Below are 17,870 nucleotides of genomic sequence, written 5' to 3'. Positions count from 1 at the left end.
CCTTTCTAATTAAAATTAATTATTGTATTCCTAAAACCAATTATTGGCAGCATTGAATCAAGGGAAAAAAAACGCCTTTTCCCCTGAAATTTTGGTAAAAGAGAATAATTTTTAAGTATATAAATAATATAATGGGTACCTTCGTCAATTCTGCCTCACACGATTAATTTGCAGAGAAAGGAGGAATATGGAATTAACGTTCTTTTTATCCATTTGCGCAGAGGAAAAAAAATACGCAGCCTTTGCCTCTTCAATCCAGATAAGAAAAGTTATGTATATTTTCTTTGTCTTGAAATAGTTTTAAATCATTTTTATTACTATTATTTACCATAATTTATGGGATTTTTAAAACGGCTTTGTCTGAACTTTCTCAACCGATTTGCATTCTTTCTTTTTAGACATTCAATTTCAATAAATTCATGGTTATGGCACTGGTTAATATATTTTCTAGAAATTATACGTTGGTCTTTCCTTGTGATCAACAATTTAAAACATATCTAATTATTTTGTTTGTTTCACTTTGTTTTGTTTTAATCTAAATTGTTAACAAATTTTATTATTTAATTTTTTTAGAGAACTATTTAATTTAGTTAGAAATTAATAATGAAAGATATATAATTTGATATTTTTTAATTTAAATTTATTAAAATCTTGAATACTGAATTAAGTATTAATTTTAATAATAATAATAATAATATTAAGTAGTAATGTTTTATTTATTGTATAATTTTTAAATTAATATTTTAGTATAGAAATTAAATAATGAATTATTATTATGTCTATATATATATATATATATATATATATATATATATATTTGTATAATCCAATTTTTTAAAGTTGTTATATTCATATCTTAATTAATAATATATTTTAGTAAATAATAATAATAATTATAATATATTAGAATGAATACTAATGATAATCATTATTACTATTATTAGTATTATTTAAAAAATATAACATGAAATCCAAGAGAGCTGTAAGACTATAAAAAAGATTAATTGTTCTAGAATGTTTAAGAATTTTGTATACGAAAAATTTACATTGAATAAAATCAATTGATTTGCATTGAATAAAATAAATGTGTTGTCAAATTAAAAAAATCTAATGATTAAAAAATGTTCAAGCATTTTAATTAATGGATGTTGGCAAATTAATAAATCAAATCTAATGGTTCTAAAATGTTTGTAATATTTTTATAAAAAAAAATTTAACAACCAAATCAACGGTGTTTCTGTCAAATTTAAATTTTGATCTAAGTATTCACAAATATTAAAGTACTAGACATTTATCAAATCAAATTAACGTTTCTAAATTAAAATTTTGATCATTGACAAAAATTAAAACTTCCTTTATATATAGTTAAAATCAACGATTATTGTTAAATTATAATTGCGATACTACAGCTTGCAAGGGTACAAACTTTCCTTAGATATAGGATATAAAATATATAGATATAGATACATAGATAATTAATAAATGTTAGTTGATAAAATAAAAATATTTTAGCACTCAATAACATGATTATTCTCTTTTAGACGCGCATAAAACATCAAGAGCCGCCGGCCGGCTGCTACTGCATCTGGACTCACAAGCTTTTGTAATGAATCTGCTTCTTTGTTTCTTCCTTTTTTTCTTAAAATAAACATAGAATCTTGACCTAAGTGTTTTAGCATCTCTATAATGTCAATAAATAATACAGTCTAAAGGTCTTTTTTACTATGTTATATGATCACAAACTATATTATGCTAAGTAAATCAACTTATATAAAATTATTTCAACTTAATTCATGTTCTGAGTTAAAAGTTTTGAGTAATTAATTACATTAAATATTTTTTAAAAAATTATTACTTATAATTGCAGTCCATAGAAGATACATATAGTCACTATAATAAAGTAAATAAAAAAATTATTATAAATTTATTAACTTTTATAATATTTATCTTAAAATTATTTTAAATGTGATTTTTAATTGATTGACAATATAAAAGTGTTACGGTGAAAACTTTTATATTGACTATACATGTTTATTAGTAAATTCTAAATAAATAAAAAATATTGAATTTTTTATTTATATAAATCACATGGATCTTTTATTATAAATAATCACGTTACAAGTTGGATCACGATGGATTGGGTCTGCAATCTTTCAAAGCCACCCTCTTAAACTGCAAGCCAATAATTCATTGACTTTGGAGCACAGCAGGATGACAACTAAGAATAATTAAGAACGTCCTAATACAATGTGTCAGAGCCACCCTCTTAAACTGCAAGCCACAAGCAACAAAACACCCTAAACTTTTGCATTGACTGAGAAAACTGTCTTTCTCTCTTCACTTAAAAGTTCTCTCTTGCTATCCCTCCTCTATAAGCACCATCTATTTCCTTAATTGCTTCATAGGAAAGTACAATGACTAAGATCTTTCTGCTGTTATGTCTGCTCTTGTTAGCTTCTTCTGGGTTTGTCCATGGCTTTTCTAAGATGGATTATATTAGGTTATTTGAGCTCAAGAAAGGTGATTTTTCTATAAAGGTCACCAATTGGGGTGCAACACTTGTGTCCGTTATACTTCCGGATAAGAATGGTACTTATGCATCTACTTAATTAGTGTGCCAAAAACATTCAATTTTAATTAATTAATTGTTTTTCTTTTTTGTGTATTGCGCATTTTTAACACATTGTTTTCTTTCACTATGAAGGGAAGTTGGGTGACATTGTTCTTGGATATGATTCTCCCAAGGCATACACAGTAAGTCATAAAATATATATAAACATTTTCCTTCAATATGTTCATTTTGAATGATCTGTTTACAATTACTTTTTCTGATTTCTTTTGTTGTGAGCTTTTCAATAATATATAATGCTCTTCATCTTGAATTGATTCACACACGATCTTTTCCTCCGATGGCAGAGTTTTGTTCTGAGACAATATTATGTTCTGTATTGTGCTTTTAATTTATTTATCGATTTTCTTAATAACGTAAGAATTAATTAAGATTAGGGAGATAAATTAAATAGAAAGTTTTTATAAAAAAATAATATCTTTAATGTATAAGAAAACATCTTTCAGTGGTTTTTATATGATAAAAATTATAAATAAAAAGTATTTATCATATCAATATTTTTTAAGACTGCCAACAATTTTACCAGAAATAGGTTTATTGGTTGCTAGCTTGTCGAATGATTATTATATGCTACATGCAAAATCTAAATTAAAAGTAAAAGATATACAATTTTTCTTAAGTAGCATCTTGAATTTGAATTTTACGCATAAAAAATTCACTTAAAATCAATTTCACCTTGTCGTATATACGATCGATAAATATAAAAGGGGGACAAAAAGTCAAAGTGACTAAACATTAATGGACTTTTGGATAAGAATAATTTAAACTTTATTCATAAATGTGAAAAATATAGTTTTTAAGTCTGATCTAGATCCATACATTGAGGAAAAAAGTACATGTTCAGTCAACACGTTGGAATAATTTATTCAATAAGAAGTTTCTTAAATTTGAAGCAGTCAATACGAAATTAATATTGATAAATAATAAATTAAAAATGACTTAAAAAATTGAATTTCTCTTTCTTCTTTTATAACATTAAATAAAATAAAAATGGATGTACACCTACTAAATAGATAGGATAGTTCACTGGGGCCAGCTTAATAATGAGAATATTAAGATAATGTGCATGAGATGTTAATTTTAATTCTTTTGCTACGTTACTGTACATCTAGAAAAAAAGAAATTAATTAGTGTGCTAATTTAAATTAACTTCAGTTTTGAAAGAATAAACCTTATTCTATTATGTAAAAAAAAACCTTATTCTGTTAAGATTAATTTAACTTGAGTATTAGTGCATGAACGTCTGAGAACAAGTGTAAAGCATGAACCAAAAAGAGATTATGTGCACCGATGGCGCAATCAGTTTTTTTATTTTTAATTTTTTCTTTATTTGCTGAATTGCAATCAGTTTGAATATCAATGGTTATTTGATTTTTTTTTATTTACATAATGCTCTACTGTAATACGGACATGATGAAAGTATAAGGTATAATGATTTTAATTTGATGTTTAGATATCAAAGATATATATTAAGCTATTAGGGTTAGGTTGAAAGTTTATTTTTTCATAAATTATTAGTGCAAGTTTTTTTACGCAATCAACAAATTAAAAATTACCTTATTTATGATTTTTGAAATAGTTATTTAAAAAATCAACATTCTTATCATACATGGCAATCTATAATTAGATAGCAAGGTAAATTTTTTACACTTTAATGCATTTAAATTAAATTCTTTAGGTTAATGATAAGGCTTAAGAGTTTTGAATATTTTACATGTATATAATAAAGTCATAGATAAGTTACTTTATTATCACTTTAAAAAATAATGACAACGTTGTAGTGGTGAGCATGCATGATTAATTAATAGGAGGCAAATATAATGAAAAGAAATATTCTATATTGGAATGAAAGTTAATCAAATTATGATTATTAAATTTTATATAATTTGTTAGAAAATAAAACTTGAGGGTGTACATACAAATATCTATATGACAACTTTTGTCTAAATAAATAGTTCAGATGTTCCATTGTTGAAATAGTACGTACTCTTCTCTCTATTAAGGATTAGCACCTGGTTTATATATATATATATATATATATCTTTGTTCTAACAATATATAATAACACTAACTGTGATTGAAATGCTAAAATATTTGCAGAATGATACATCATACTTTGGAGCTACTGTGGGCCGGGTTGCTAACAGAATTGGAGGAGCTCAGTTCACTCTAAATGGAATCCATTACAAATTAGTTGCTAATGAAGGAAACAACACACTTCATTGTACGTACACTTGTTTTAACATATATTTCTTGAACACAATTTTTCTATAATTGTATTGACTGTGTGGTCCATATATATGATGCTGGGCAATGCTTGTGCAAATCCACAATTGCAATTTAAAATCTTTACACATATCTCATATATATGTTTGCTTTACCAGATATCTCATATAGAAATACTAACACACACATATATGTTTGCTTTACCAGATATCTCATGTAGAAATACTAACACACACACATATATGTTTGCTTTACCACATATCTCATATAGAAATACTAAAACTCATGCTTTCTGATTGACCTTAGCTGGACCCAAAGCATTCAGTGATGTTCTTTGGAAAGTGACAAGGTATATAAAAGATGGTGAAAAACCCAGAATCACCTTCAGTTACCACAGTTATGATGGTGAAGGAGGTAAGTAATTAAGCATTGTCATTAACTTCATTTCTTTAATGTTGCTAAACTATGAAGCCTATATTTATATTTAGAATAAATACTGTGTTGTTATTTAAAAAGAATTTTACAACGCCATTTAATCACAAATTACTATATTATTTTTAAGTTTGTTGGATAACTACCTTAAACTCATTATATCTATCTATCATGATTTCTGGTTAATAGACAATATAATTATACTCTTATAAGAAATGAATCTAATGATGTATCTATATATCAAGTTTATTTTTTATGCATAATCACTGAGTGTAAATGATAGTTAATTAATATAATTTTTAAAATAATTATTGTAAAAGTTAAAAAATTTACATGATCATTTATAATTAGACGAGATTTAAGTACAAGACATTGTTAATATATATACATTAGTGATTTCAATTATAATTGAATATTTGTGTTTCAGGATTTCCTGGGGACCTCCTAGTAACTGTGAGCTACATTCTTGGGAAAAACTCATTGAGGATAATCATGAAAGCAAAAGCTCTGAACAAGCCTACCCCGGTGAATATGGTGAACCATGCTTACTGGAATCTAGGAAACCACAATAGTGGCAACATTCTAGATGAAGTGGTTCAGATCTTTGGATCCCAAGTCACACTATTTGATGACCATCTCATTCCCACAGGCCAATATGCCTCTGTGAAAGGAACCCCATATGACTTCCTTGAGCCACACATTGTTGGAGAAAGGATCAACCAATTGCCTAAGACCAATGGCTATGACATCAACTATGTGCTGGATGGTGAAAAAGGCAAAGAGATTAAGCTGGCAGCTATAGTGGTGGATAAGAAGTCAGGGAGGGTGATGAAGCTCTTCACAAATGCTCCTGGTTTGCAATTTTACACTGCTAATTTTGTCAAGAATGAAAAGGGAAAAGGAGGGTTTGTTTATCAGCCACGTTCAGCATTGTGTTTGGAGAGTCAAGCTTTTCCTGACTCTGTGAATCACCCTAATTTTCCATCAACTATTGTGACCACAGAAAAGCCCTACAAGCATGTCTTGTTGCTTAAATTTTCCACCAAAGTTCCACATGCTTTTTCACAGTTCTAATTAGAATTGTGTGCTTTGAGCCATTTTTTATGTGTTTGGTATCAATGTATAGCATGACTCTTGTGCTCTTGCAAACTTGGGTTGGGGTCATTAAAATGAATAATGAGATATTTTAATTAATTTTATGCATCTATTGTTATTTAATCATACCATTGAATGATTTCTATTAGTCTATATTATAAATATAATTATCATCAGTAAATTTCTATTAAAAGAGGTAGTAGTCATGTGCCTCAAATAAAATTTATATCCAAAAGAAAATAGCTAGAAAAAAATTCTATATTATAATTATCATTATTATTGGTCAATCATTAAAAAATGTTTTTGATCCAATCCAGAGGAATCAATAGAAGAAATAAATTTCTTATTGTACACCAAATCTACGTGGATTATTGATAAAGCAAAAAATCAGTCATTCTTAAAATATCTTTTTGAATTAAAAGTGTGGTGTAACATATATTTTTCTCTGTTCTAGTTATAAAATAGATAAAATAAACTCCAAAATGATTTTCTGTTCAAGAATAAAATCTTATTGAAATTATTCCGTTCACTTTTTGGAATCATATATGATAAAATATGATGAATTGAGATACTATTTTGTAATTATCTTTAATAAAATGAATACTTGATTGGTCCTAAAAAATTAATTCAGCTAAAATGCAAACCGCCTTGGTCTTGGATGTAATTCTAAAATAGAAAGTGCAAGAAGGAAACAAACGTGGGTGTGCAGGAAAGAACCCCCGGATGTAAAATGTGTGAGCGTTCACACCCACTAGGCCACTACCCAATAACTAGTTTCAGTTTGGGCCAATGTGACGTGACTCAAACAGATGTAGAGAGAGGATGGAACACTTTCGTTTTCCCATCACACCATCGACAACTTGCTCATGATTGGTCTTGTAAGTTCTTCATTTCGAAGGAAATTCTGTTATCCATTTGTGTGTTTTTTCCGGTTTGAATTTAATTTTGATAGACTGTAATGTAAACTTATTTACAACGTCAATCAATTAGGAATCACTATGAATTCAAAATACGTCTTGCTAACCAGCCCAAAGGACCCAAGTTAAGGAATTATAAGAAGAAAGTTTGTAATGTGTAAATCATAGAAGAGCGTAAAAAAAAAATCATGGGAGCACAGTTTTGCGCATCCCAATAAAAATTTCTACCCTTAGTGCCTTAAAACACCGGTTAGCATTTGCCTAAATGTAAAAGTCAACAATCTGATCATATATGAGGAAATCCATGATTGAAGATTGCAAACAAAACAGATAACAAAAGCCTTATCCTATTAGGTGAGGTTGACTACATGAATCATACTATGTTATTCAGCTTGGTTAAAGATCAAATTTTTAGAGATATTATTTACCGTGAGATTCCTGTTAAATCTTAACAATTCTCTCCAATATCTTTCTAGGTCTCCCTCTTTCCTTTTCATAGTTAGTTATGTTAGGTCCTCAACACACAATGTAAAACTTGTCAATATACCGAATATGGACCATGATTGAAGAATTCATTCTAATAAATTCAATTTGTTAACACATGATATTGGGAAAATGTTTTGTAGTGACAATGGATCAAAATTAAATCCCCTTAGTGTTTGCCATAAGATAAGATGAGCACAATTGTTTTGTACATAATACATTTTTTGGTGAGAGTAAAATGGAGTTTGTGTTATTGGTGGACTGGATAGTGTACTGCTAGCATGTCTAATTTTATGAATTTGAAATTTTGGTCTTGATGGGGTACAGCCATTGCTGTAATATGCCCTCTTTTTGTTAATGAGGGAGAGATTTTGGATGGACAGAATAAAAGGGTAGCCACAATTTTTGACATTTCAACCCCAGAGGAACTAGAGGGACTTAGACCAGAGGATCAGAAGGCAGAGAATATTGTAGTTAATTTACTAGATTGGCAGGTATGCTCGTTGTTGATTGCTAATAAGAATTATAATGGAATAGTTTGCACACTTGTAATCCATTGATGATTTTTTCTATAGTTTATATACCAATTTACTTTGCAAGAAGTTAAGATCAACCTGTTTTTTCTACTTGAAGCATGGTTAATGTGGAATGAGTTGTCAGTCCTACTTAAGCTTATATTGGGAGCCTGGAGATTTTGCATATTTATGCTCTAGTTCTAGCTCATGGTTTCCTTATATAAGTTAGATATGGGCTAGGAATAGGGCATATCAGTTGTAATCAATAATATGTTGGAAATGTGTTGTATATAACATCAGCCAGTACAGTTCAGTTAACTATGAAATTGGTATGGCTGATTGACCTACCAAAAAATGTGTTTGATTCTTTGATTAATTTTTTGGGTATTAGTATTCTTATTCTTATGATGACAATGATAACTCCTACCCTTTATATGGATGTTACTCTATCTATGTCTGACAACCAAAATATTATGGATGTGGTTGAGCCATTATAAATTTCTTCAAAATAAAATTATGTTCTGTGGTGATTCTAAGACCTCCATTTTAACTCTTAATGACTTTGACTGCATCGCCTCCAAAGCCATTTCTTTTCTGGCTTGATCTTGTCTGACTTCAATTTCTGGCTTCTGCAACAAAATCTATTGTCTTTTAAAAGTGTAATATAGTTCGTTTTCAATAATTTAAATTTCTCATTTTCAATAATTTTCTTTGTTTGGAATTTCTTAGGTAATACCTGCTGAAAATATAATAGCTGCATTTCAAAGAAGCCAAAAGATTGTGTTTGCCATCTCTAATAATACATCTGAAGCTCAGGTGTTTCTTGAGGTATATATACTAGGCGGAGACTAATGAAGTAAACTTTTCAGAGTTGAAGCTCGTGTGACTGTGTATAATAGTACTCTTTTGCTTTCAGCTTTAACTCTGTTCTTTCAGTTGCAACCCTTGGATGTTGTAGGCACTTCAACATGGTTTAGATGGTTATGAAAGTTGAAGATGTTGAGCCTGTTCTCGAGCTAAAGGTATTCTGTACCTAGATGAGACTTCTTCAGTAATGAGGCTTGACCTCTTATTTCAGTTTAAAACTTACAGGAATATTTTGAAAGAAGAATGGAAGAAAGCAATCTACTGAGCTTGACCAAAGCCACTGTAACACATATTCAAGTGGCTGGAATGGGTGATCGGGTTTGTGTAGATCTCTGCAGTCTCATGAGACCTGGTGAAGGACTTCTCGTATGTATCTGTTTCCTCTGCAACAGTTTAAATTATTTCTTGGCTAATCTAGGGAAGCTGCCATTCTTATTGTCCTAATATGTTCAACAGGTTGGATCCTTTGCCAGAGGATTATTTCTTGTTCACTCGGAATGCTTGGAGTCAAATTACATTACAAGCAGGCCGTTTCGAGTAAATGCAGTAAGTTGTGCATTTGGGGCTTGAACTTGAGATTATTATATTCATTTCCTTTGATCTTGGACAGAATTACCTCTCTTATCTTCACAATTCACAACAATGGGGTGACAGTGTGAGACAAGCAGTCGAAACCTGCTTGGGAAAAGTTGGTTGTGATGTGTTTAATTCTCACCATATGACGTGGATCAATGTATGTACACTTTTGTATAAAAGTTAATGATTAGTGTCAAAAAATTTAAAGATTGGATAGCATTTATAATCATTATAAAGTATATTTATTTCTATTGGATGTAAAGATTTTTTATTAATATGGAAACTTTGTTTTGTACTAAATCAGGATTCATTTACTTTGAAAGCAGATTTTGGCTAAGTTTTTAATATAGAAGAACATTACTCATGATCATTTTTTTTCCTTTTATTTCTCATGAATGTTGAACATGTTCAAGAAGTAGTGTCAGCACAGATTGTGCGATCAGTGCCCTTGTAATCTGATAGCTGAAATTGTTGTAACCTTGTGTGTCTCCAAAAATAGTTGAATTCAGCCTATTTACTTTCTTGAAGATTTGATGTTTTTAATGTTTTTGTTTTTGGTTCTTTTTGCATTCAAAGTGTATTGGAATTTCCATTTTAAAAAATTAATTATGTTGTCAACAGAAGTTGCATGAATTCTTTTTAACCGATTACTTATCATAACAGGGACCAGTACATGCCTATGTTGCTGTTCCCGGAGGCAGAACACGCTACCTGTCAGAATTAAAATCTGGAAAAGAAGTGATTGTAGTTGATCATCAGGGTCAGCAACGAATTGCAATTGTTGGGCGTGTAAAGATAGAAAGTAGACCACTAATCCTTGTGGAGGCAGAGGTTTGTGTGTGCATTATTGGGAAAATTGTTTGAAAAGTGTTTCTTTATATTATTTAACTTGATTTCTTAAATGAGTGTGCTGTGGTACATGTCCTTTGGAATATATCACACTAATCTAAAAAATATATTCTTAAAGATGTAGCAGTTGATAATACAAAGTAATATTCTTAAGGGTCGTTTGGAAATTCATAAAAACTAGATGTGTAAGTGCAACGGGTCTGTTTTTAACAATGGTTCTTATGGAAACCAATTTTGAGATAAAACTGATTCTTAAAAAAACCATTTCAAAGTTGGTTTTTTTCCTAGTCCAACTTTTTGTTTTCTTATGCTCTCTCTTCCTCATCATTTCCCCCTTGTCCTCTTGAACTAGATCTAAGGGTGGTTATTGGATGAGATATACTTGCAGAAACCGCTCATTCATCAATTGTCAAATGTCAATAAGCATGCTAGGTGTTTTGAATTTAAAAATAGATAGATAAAAATTGGTTCAAAGCTAATTTTAACCGAAGTTTGAGTTAAACCTAGTTACAAAATAACCTGAATTTATATGATTAGCTTATTTTAAGTAGTTCTATATTAGCTGAGAGTTCTCAAATTTTCTCTTATTTAGCACTTGTAGTGAAATCAAGGTGTCATAAAAAGGTTTCATATTCTTCTATAAAGCTTTTAATAGTTAGTAATCTGTTTTAAATTGCACCGTTAATCTACTGTTTGTTTTGGTTTGCATGTATAGATATGAAATTAACTGCCATTTAAAATATAATTGTTTTACACAAGCCTTTCCTACCATTAAAAAAATTAAATATATACTATAGAGATTCCAGATTTCCTCAATATATGGTGTTTGAAAGTTGCCTTAATAGCAGTCACCCCTAGCCTATCTCAGTTGCAGCCTCTTTGGGGCTATCTTAATTTTAGTCTCACATCAACTAGAGATATGATCTAAATTGAGCTTATAAAGCTTGTGCAATCCTCTCCTTATATGTTAATTTTGTCTAGTAGAGTTAGACCCTAAGCCAAAATTAAGATATGGCATCAATAAAAGTACCAAAAAAATCTTAATGATTGAACATTAAGATTGAATTTCAAATCATGGAACTATAACTAGTTTTCTCCACAAAACTGTCTTCATGGTTATAGAACTTCAATGCAGACTAACATTAGAATGAGGGTGAAGATAAAAATTCAAAAATTGTTATGCAGGGTTTTAGAAACTTAAGATAATGATAATTTATACCAGGATAACTGTATTACATAGTAACTGGTAGAATAGACTCTCTATGTCTGCTACTTAGTTTGTTTGAATGGGTATTAACCGTGTTGCTCAAATGTTTTCACTCTGCATCAATATTGTAAAATTATGGTTGAACATTGTGTGGCATTAAAGAACAATAATTCCATTGTCATGTGAGCCACTCATGATATTTTTCAGGTAGTTTTATTGCTGTTTGCTAGTACCTATCCAAAATCTTATTTGGTAATAATAATTATGTCATTTCAGATAGAATTAGATAATCAAATTATCAGCATCCTTTTACAGAATGCAGAAACAGTTGCCTTGGTTTGTCCCCCACAAGGTAATTCAGTCAATTTCTTTTTTGTATTTTCTAGTAGTTTGTTGAGCTTCCTAAAGTGTTGTCTATTTCCCTATTCAGGAAATACACTGTTAAAAACAGCCATCCCTGTGACCTCACTAAAAGTTGGAGATGAAATTCTGTTGAGAGTACAAGGAGGTGCTCGGCATACAGGAATAGAGATTCAAGAATTTATAGTTGAGAAATGAACAAGTACTATTGTATTCAAGTTGCAATATTTATTCAATTTGTAAACTTATGTTCTCCTTGCAGCTATGATGGGAGGGTAGATTATGATCTGGCCAGAGACATGGAAAAAGGCAGCTTATGTTTTGGTCTACACAATGTATTGAAGCTGTTGAGGGTTTGCATTGGATACATCTAAACTAAACAAGCTGCATAAGTTTTCTCCAAAATTTAAAAATGGAGGCTTGTCCTCTGAGTTATGCATAGCTTGACACCTAAATTATAGTTACTTCAAGTGAACATTTTGTGTCAGCAGCTATGTTCTCACTTCTCAGAGTGTGTATATTTTGCTCTACCACTTCCATTGAACATAGAATTAATCAGTCCGTATTATAAACCAATGAAAAATAACGTTAAAATTTCTTTTAGAAAAAAAGTTCACATTAGATCCTAGACCTTATGATGATGACATGACTGAAAATGAAAGTAGCCAAAGTGGCTCAGGGAAACTGGGCTTAATGAACACAAGTAACAAAACTTGGAACATTTGGCAAAAACGTACTCTTTCCGTCTTTAATTATAAGATTTTTTTCAGAATTTTTTTTTGTATTAATTATTTTTTTCTTACATATTCATATTTAATTATTCTTTCTCCAAACATTAATGAGAACCAATTAAGTAGATAAAAAAATAAGAAAAATGATAATTTTAAAATGATAGTATAATTAATTGACAAATTTAATATGATTAATCAAATTAATTATTTTTGTTAAGGGACGTGAATTAGATGAAATAATTTTATAATTAAAGTTGAAACTAAATTTGAAGCTTCCATTAGAAGTATAAATTAGACGAGAGTGAAGAGACTAAAAAGCTGTGTACACAAACATGAAATACATGTCCTCTGATGGACCCTAAACAAGCAACAAAACAAGATAATAAACAAGAAAGCAAACTACTCAAAATAGATCCAGTATATGTAGGTTCCGACCTCAAACAAACAAAGCTAAAAAATCTAAAGGAACAACGAAGGATCAAAAAGTATCTAAAATAAAAGTTGTGACCAACCACCGATCTTTGAAACCAATGAAAAGAAAAGGCTTAATTAAAGTTGGTTGATACTTGATAATACTGTGTGACAATTGGGACTAGAATTACCCAATTGAGCCTTTACTCACTCTCTACTCTCAAGGCACAACAAGAACAATTCAGAACTTTATTCATAAATGAATGAGAATATACATAAGGGCGTTTATTTATACCCTATTATTCCCCTCTTAATATGGATTTTCCTCCAATTACTCCTATTTCTATTTTAAGCAACCTATCCCTTACTTTTTTTGTTTTTGACAGCTAATAACTAATTATTTTTCTTAAAATAAAATGACAACTAACTTGTTAATCCTCTAATTTCACTTATTACAACTTTCCCCTCTTCAAAAATAGGACTTGTCCTCACGGCCTGTTAGCTCTCCAATTGAAATTTGGAAATTGGTGTTGCATACTGTGTAATTCCTTCCAAACTGCATCTTCTGGGTTGGTATGTTGCCATTGAATTAATACCTCCGTGACAACTCTGTTGCCCTTTTTCTTCATTCGTCTATCCAAAACCACTAGTAGTTGTGGTACAAATTCACCCTCCTCATTGTACAGTGGTAGTTCTTGTGATGCTATGTGAGGACTATGATGTGCTTTTAGTAGGGAAACATGAAATACATCATGTATTCTTGTTCCAGCAGGTAACTTAAGTCTGTATGCTACTTTGCCCACTCTTTCTAATACTTTGAAAGGTCCATAGTACCTTGTAGCCAGCTTGTGGAATGCTGAATTTGCCAAAACTTAGTTGCTTGTATGGTTGTATCTTCAAGTAAACGAAGTCTCCACAGTTGAATTCTTTGTGCCCTTTTGAGATCAACATATTTCTTCATCTTCTCCCGAGCCTTTGTTAAATTGTCCTGTAGAAGCTTTGCTATATGTTGTCTGGTTTTTACCGTATAAGCTACTGCTTCTACCAATGATTTTCCTTGTACTGTAATATTTGGCATAGGTGGAGGGTAGCCATATAGTGCTTCAAATGGTGTCATCTTAATAGTTGTATGAAACTTAGTGTTATACCATAATTCTGCCAAGGCTATATGTTTTGTCCATTTCTTAGGTAATTCACTAGTAACACACCTCAAGTATCCTTCTAAAGCCTTGTTTAATGCCTCCATTTGTCCATCGGTTTGAGGGTGGAAAACTGTGGATTTAAGCAAATTAACTTCATGTTGTTGCATCAACTCAAGCCAAAAAGCACTCATAAAGATGCTATCTCTATCAGAAATGATCTTGGATGGCCAACCATGTAATCTTACAATGGTGTCCATAAATACTTATCCTATTCTAGCTGCTCCAAAAGGGTGAGCTAATGGTATAAAATGAGCATACTTTGTGTATCTGTCATAAACCACAAAGATAACTGTCATTCCATTAGATTTAGGGAAACTCACAATAAAATCCATTGAAATGGACTTCCAGGCTCTATCTAGGATAGATAATGGCTGAAGCAATCCACCTGGCATTTGTAACAATGGTTTGTTTTTCTAAAAGATATGGAATTCTAGCACCCACTTCCTAACCTCCCTCTACAATCCCTTCCAATAAAATTACTCTTTAATCCTCATATATGTTAGATCGTCCCCTGAATTTCCTCCAGTTACAGTATTGTGGTAGTGACGCAGGATCCTTTCTTTCATTTGTTGATATGCTCCAATTATCACTTTTCCTTTTCTTCTAAGAAATGTGCCATCAAATGTGTATTGCTTGAAAGAACCCTGATTTATCCTTATTTTGTCCATTATCTTCTGTAATTTTGTGTCATTTTTCCATGAATCCTTGGCCTCCATCAGTAACTAAGATGTGACTTGGAAGATTGTTGCTATGCTTCCTTGTTTTTGCCTTGACAGTGCATCAACTACCACATTTTCTTTTCCTTTTTTATACTCAACACTGAAATCCAATCCCATGAGTTTCTCTAATCCCCAATTTTGCATCAAGGTTGTTAGAGGTTGCTCAAGAAGGTGCTTTAATGCTTTTTGATCAATCTTGATTATGAAGTGTTGTCCAAGGAAGTAGTGCTGTCATTTCGTCATTGCAAATAATATAGCATAGAATTCTTTCTCATAGGCTGAGAGTAATTGATACTTTGGGCCCGTGGCTTTGCTAATGTAGGCTATTGGATGGCCTTTTTGAATAAGTACAACATCAATACCTACTCCTGAAGTATCTGTTTCTACTGTGAAAGGTTGACCAAATTCTGGTAAAGCTAATACCAAAGCAGATGTCAAGGCCTTTTTCAATTTAGCAAATGCTGATTCAGTGTCTTCTGTCCATTTGAACTCAATGTCTTTTTGCAGCAATTGTGTAAGTGGATGAGCAAGCTTCCTATAGTTATGAATAAATCTTCTATAGTAGCTTGAGAGACCTAAAAATCCTTTTAATTCTTTGACTGTCTTAGGTCTTGGCCATTGTTGGATTGCCTTAATTTTATCCGGATTTGGATGCACACCTTTGGCAGAAATCAAATGTCCCAAGTAATCGATTTTGGTCTTTCCAAAGCTGCATTTTTTGTAGTTGAGTGCCAAGCTGTGTTCTTGTAATATTTGTAGTGTAGCGTGTAGGCAGTGAATGTGTTCTGACCATGTCTTGGTATAAACCAAGATGTCATCAAAGAAAACCAAAATGAACTTCCTAAGGTGCTCCCTAAAAATATCATTCATCAGGTTTTGAAATGTGGCTGGTGCATTGTTGAGTCCAAAAGGTAACATAACCCACTCATAGTGCCCACTATGGGTTCTAAAGGCAGTTTTATGAATGTCCTCCTTTTCCATTCTGACTTGGTTGTATCCATTTTGTAAGTCAAGTTTAGAAAAGTAACTCGCACCATTTAATTCATCTAATAGATCTTCTATTAAAGGCATATGGAACCTATTCTTTACTATCAAAGCATTTAGTTTTCTAACATCAGTGTAACATCTCCATGAGCCATCTTTCTTTTTAACCAAAACTAATGGCGATGCATAGCAACTTCCACTTTCTCTGATAAACTCAGTGTTGAGTAAAGCCTTAACTTGTCTTTCCATTTCCTCCTTTTAAGTATAAGGATACCTATATGGTATCAAGCATAATGGTTTATCACTAACCAAGGAAATTTTGTGATCATACCATCTTTTGGGGGGCAAAGTTGTGGGCTCATTGAATAGCTGCTGGTATGTCTCTAACAACTGATGTAGTTTAGATTCTTGTTCTTGAGTCAACTTCTGATCCTCCACCGATATCTCATTATAGCAAATTGGTCCTTGCAGTGCTAATAGCATGCTTTGACAATGAGCTAGTTTTAATTTACCTTCCAATTCCATGATGTTCTCTGAAATTTGTTTCACCTTGTAAGCAGACCAGTTTTCCTTGATGTTGAAACTTCATTGTCAGCTAAGCACAATTCCAATTGTTGTCACCTAATGTCTTGAACCACTGCATACCCAGAATTACCCCAAAAATATTGCTAGGCAAAACTAAAAAATCAGCTTGAAAAATATGATCATAAAATCGCCATTCTACCTGAGTATAACTTCTGGTAATAACCATTTGTCTATTAGATGCAACCATAACTAGAAAATTTTTTATGCTTTGAGACTTAAGTCTGAGTGATTTTACCCACTTGGCACTAATGAAGTTGTGTGTACTTCCAATGTCCATTAAGAAAAACACTAGTTGTTTCTTAATTAAGCCTGTCATCTGCAGGGTGTTACCACCAGCTACACCTTGTAATGCATTAAGGGATATATGAACATTTGCATCCCTAATTAAATCTAGACTTTGTTCTACTAATTCAGTTTCTTGCTCTCATTCATATTCAAATGTAAATTCAGTGGTCATTTTATCTTGTGCACTGTGTAACATGCCAATTTTTATAATCTAGATTAAAAAGGATTGTTATTTATACATAAATAGAGTTTTAGAAAAATGATGAAATTTTATACATACATAAATAAATAAGGAGATATAATTATTAATTAAAATAATGATTTGAGAGAAAATAAAAAAGGTATTTTATTTATTTGTTTGATAGAAAATAAAATAGAGTTTGTTTTTATAAAATAAATAAATAAATAAATATAGAGCAAATAATAGGCTGAGTACCCTAGGTATAAATAGTTATGTCAAGTCAGGTGCCTCTTTTTGGCCTCATTTTCGTTTTTCCCCTTCTCCTCTCAAAATCCTTTCTTTTTTCCACAGTCCACCAAACCTGTCTCAGAAAAATGACGATCTTGGACTCGTTCACCGTTGGATCGTCATGAAATTTTAGTATCACGTTAGCAACCCAATTTCTAACATTCTTACCGTTAAGAATTTCAAAATCATATCTGATCTTAGAGGAAAACCCTTTGCATTGTAGCATTTTAATTTCCCGCAGAAACCCAAAACTGTCTCGGTAAAACTACGATCCCGGTTTTGTTAACCGTTGGATTTTTATGAAATTTGGATATTGTGTTCGAAATTC

The 17,870-nt window shown here is 31.0% G+C and overlaps 1 protein-coding gene and 1 pseudogene across 1 annotated transcript; both read left to right on the top strand.

Annotated features, from left to right (window-relative positions):
- Nucleotides 1–2,160: 2,160 nt before the first annotated feature.
- Nucleotides 2,161–6,490, top strand: LOC114381510 (aldose 1-epimerase-like). Its single transcript, XM_028340785.1, has 5 exons — nucleotides 2,161–2,589; nucleotides 2,705–2,754; nucleotides 4,730–4,853; nucleotides 5,162–5,269; nucleotides 5,715–6,490. The coding sequence occupies exons 1-5, from the start codon at nucleotides 2,415–2,417 to the stop codon at nucleotides 6,359–6,361; spliced, it is 1,104 nt and encodes a 367-aa protein (XP_028196586.1). The 5' UTR covers nucleotides 2,161–2,414; the 3' UTR covers nucleotides 6,362–6,490.
- A 584-nt stretch (nucleotides 6,491–7,074) lies between these two features.
- LOC114381831 lies at nucleotides 7,075–12,633 on the top strand (annotated as a pseudogene).
- Nucleotides 12,634–17,870: the final 5,237 nt, after the last annotated feature.

This window comes from Glycine soja, chromosome 13 (assembly GCF_004193775.1).
Source record: "Glycine soja cultivar W05 chromosome 13, ASM419377v2, whole genome shotgun sequence".
NCBI lineage: Eukaryota > Viridiplantae > Streptophyta > Magnoliopsida > Fabales > Fabaceae > Glycine > Glycine soja.
This window is presented reverse-complemented; position numbering and strand designations above follow the sequence as displayed.

Coding starts and splice junctions, on each gene's coding strand:
- LOC114381510 (XM_028340785.1), top strand. CDS start 2,415: ATGACTAAGATCTTTCTGCTGTTATGTCTGCTCTTGTTAGCTTCTTCT. Junction 4,854..5,161: donor AGGAAACAACACACTTCATT/GTACGTACACTT, acceptor GATTGACCTTAG/CTGGACCCAAAGCATTCAGT. Junction 5,270..5,714: donor CAGTTATGATGGTGAAGGAG/GTAAGTAATTAA, acceptor TTTGTGTTTCAG/GATTTCCTGGGGACCTCCTA.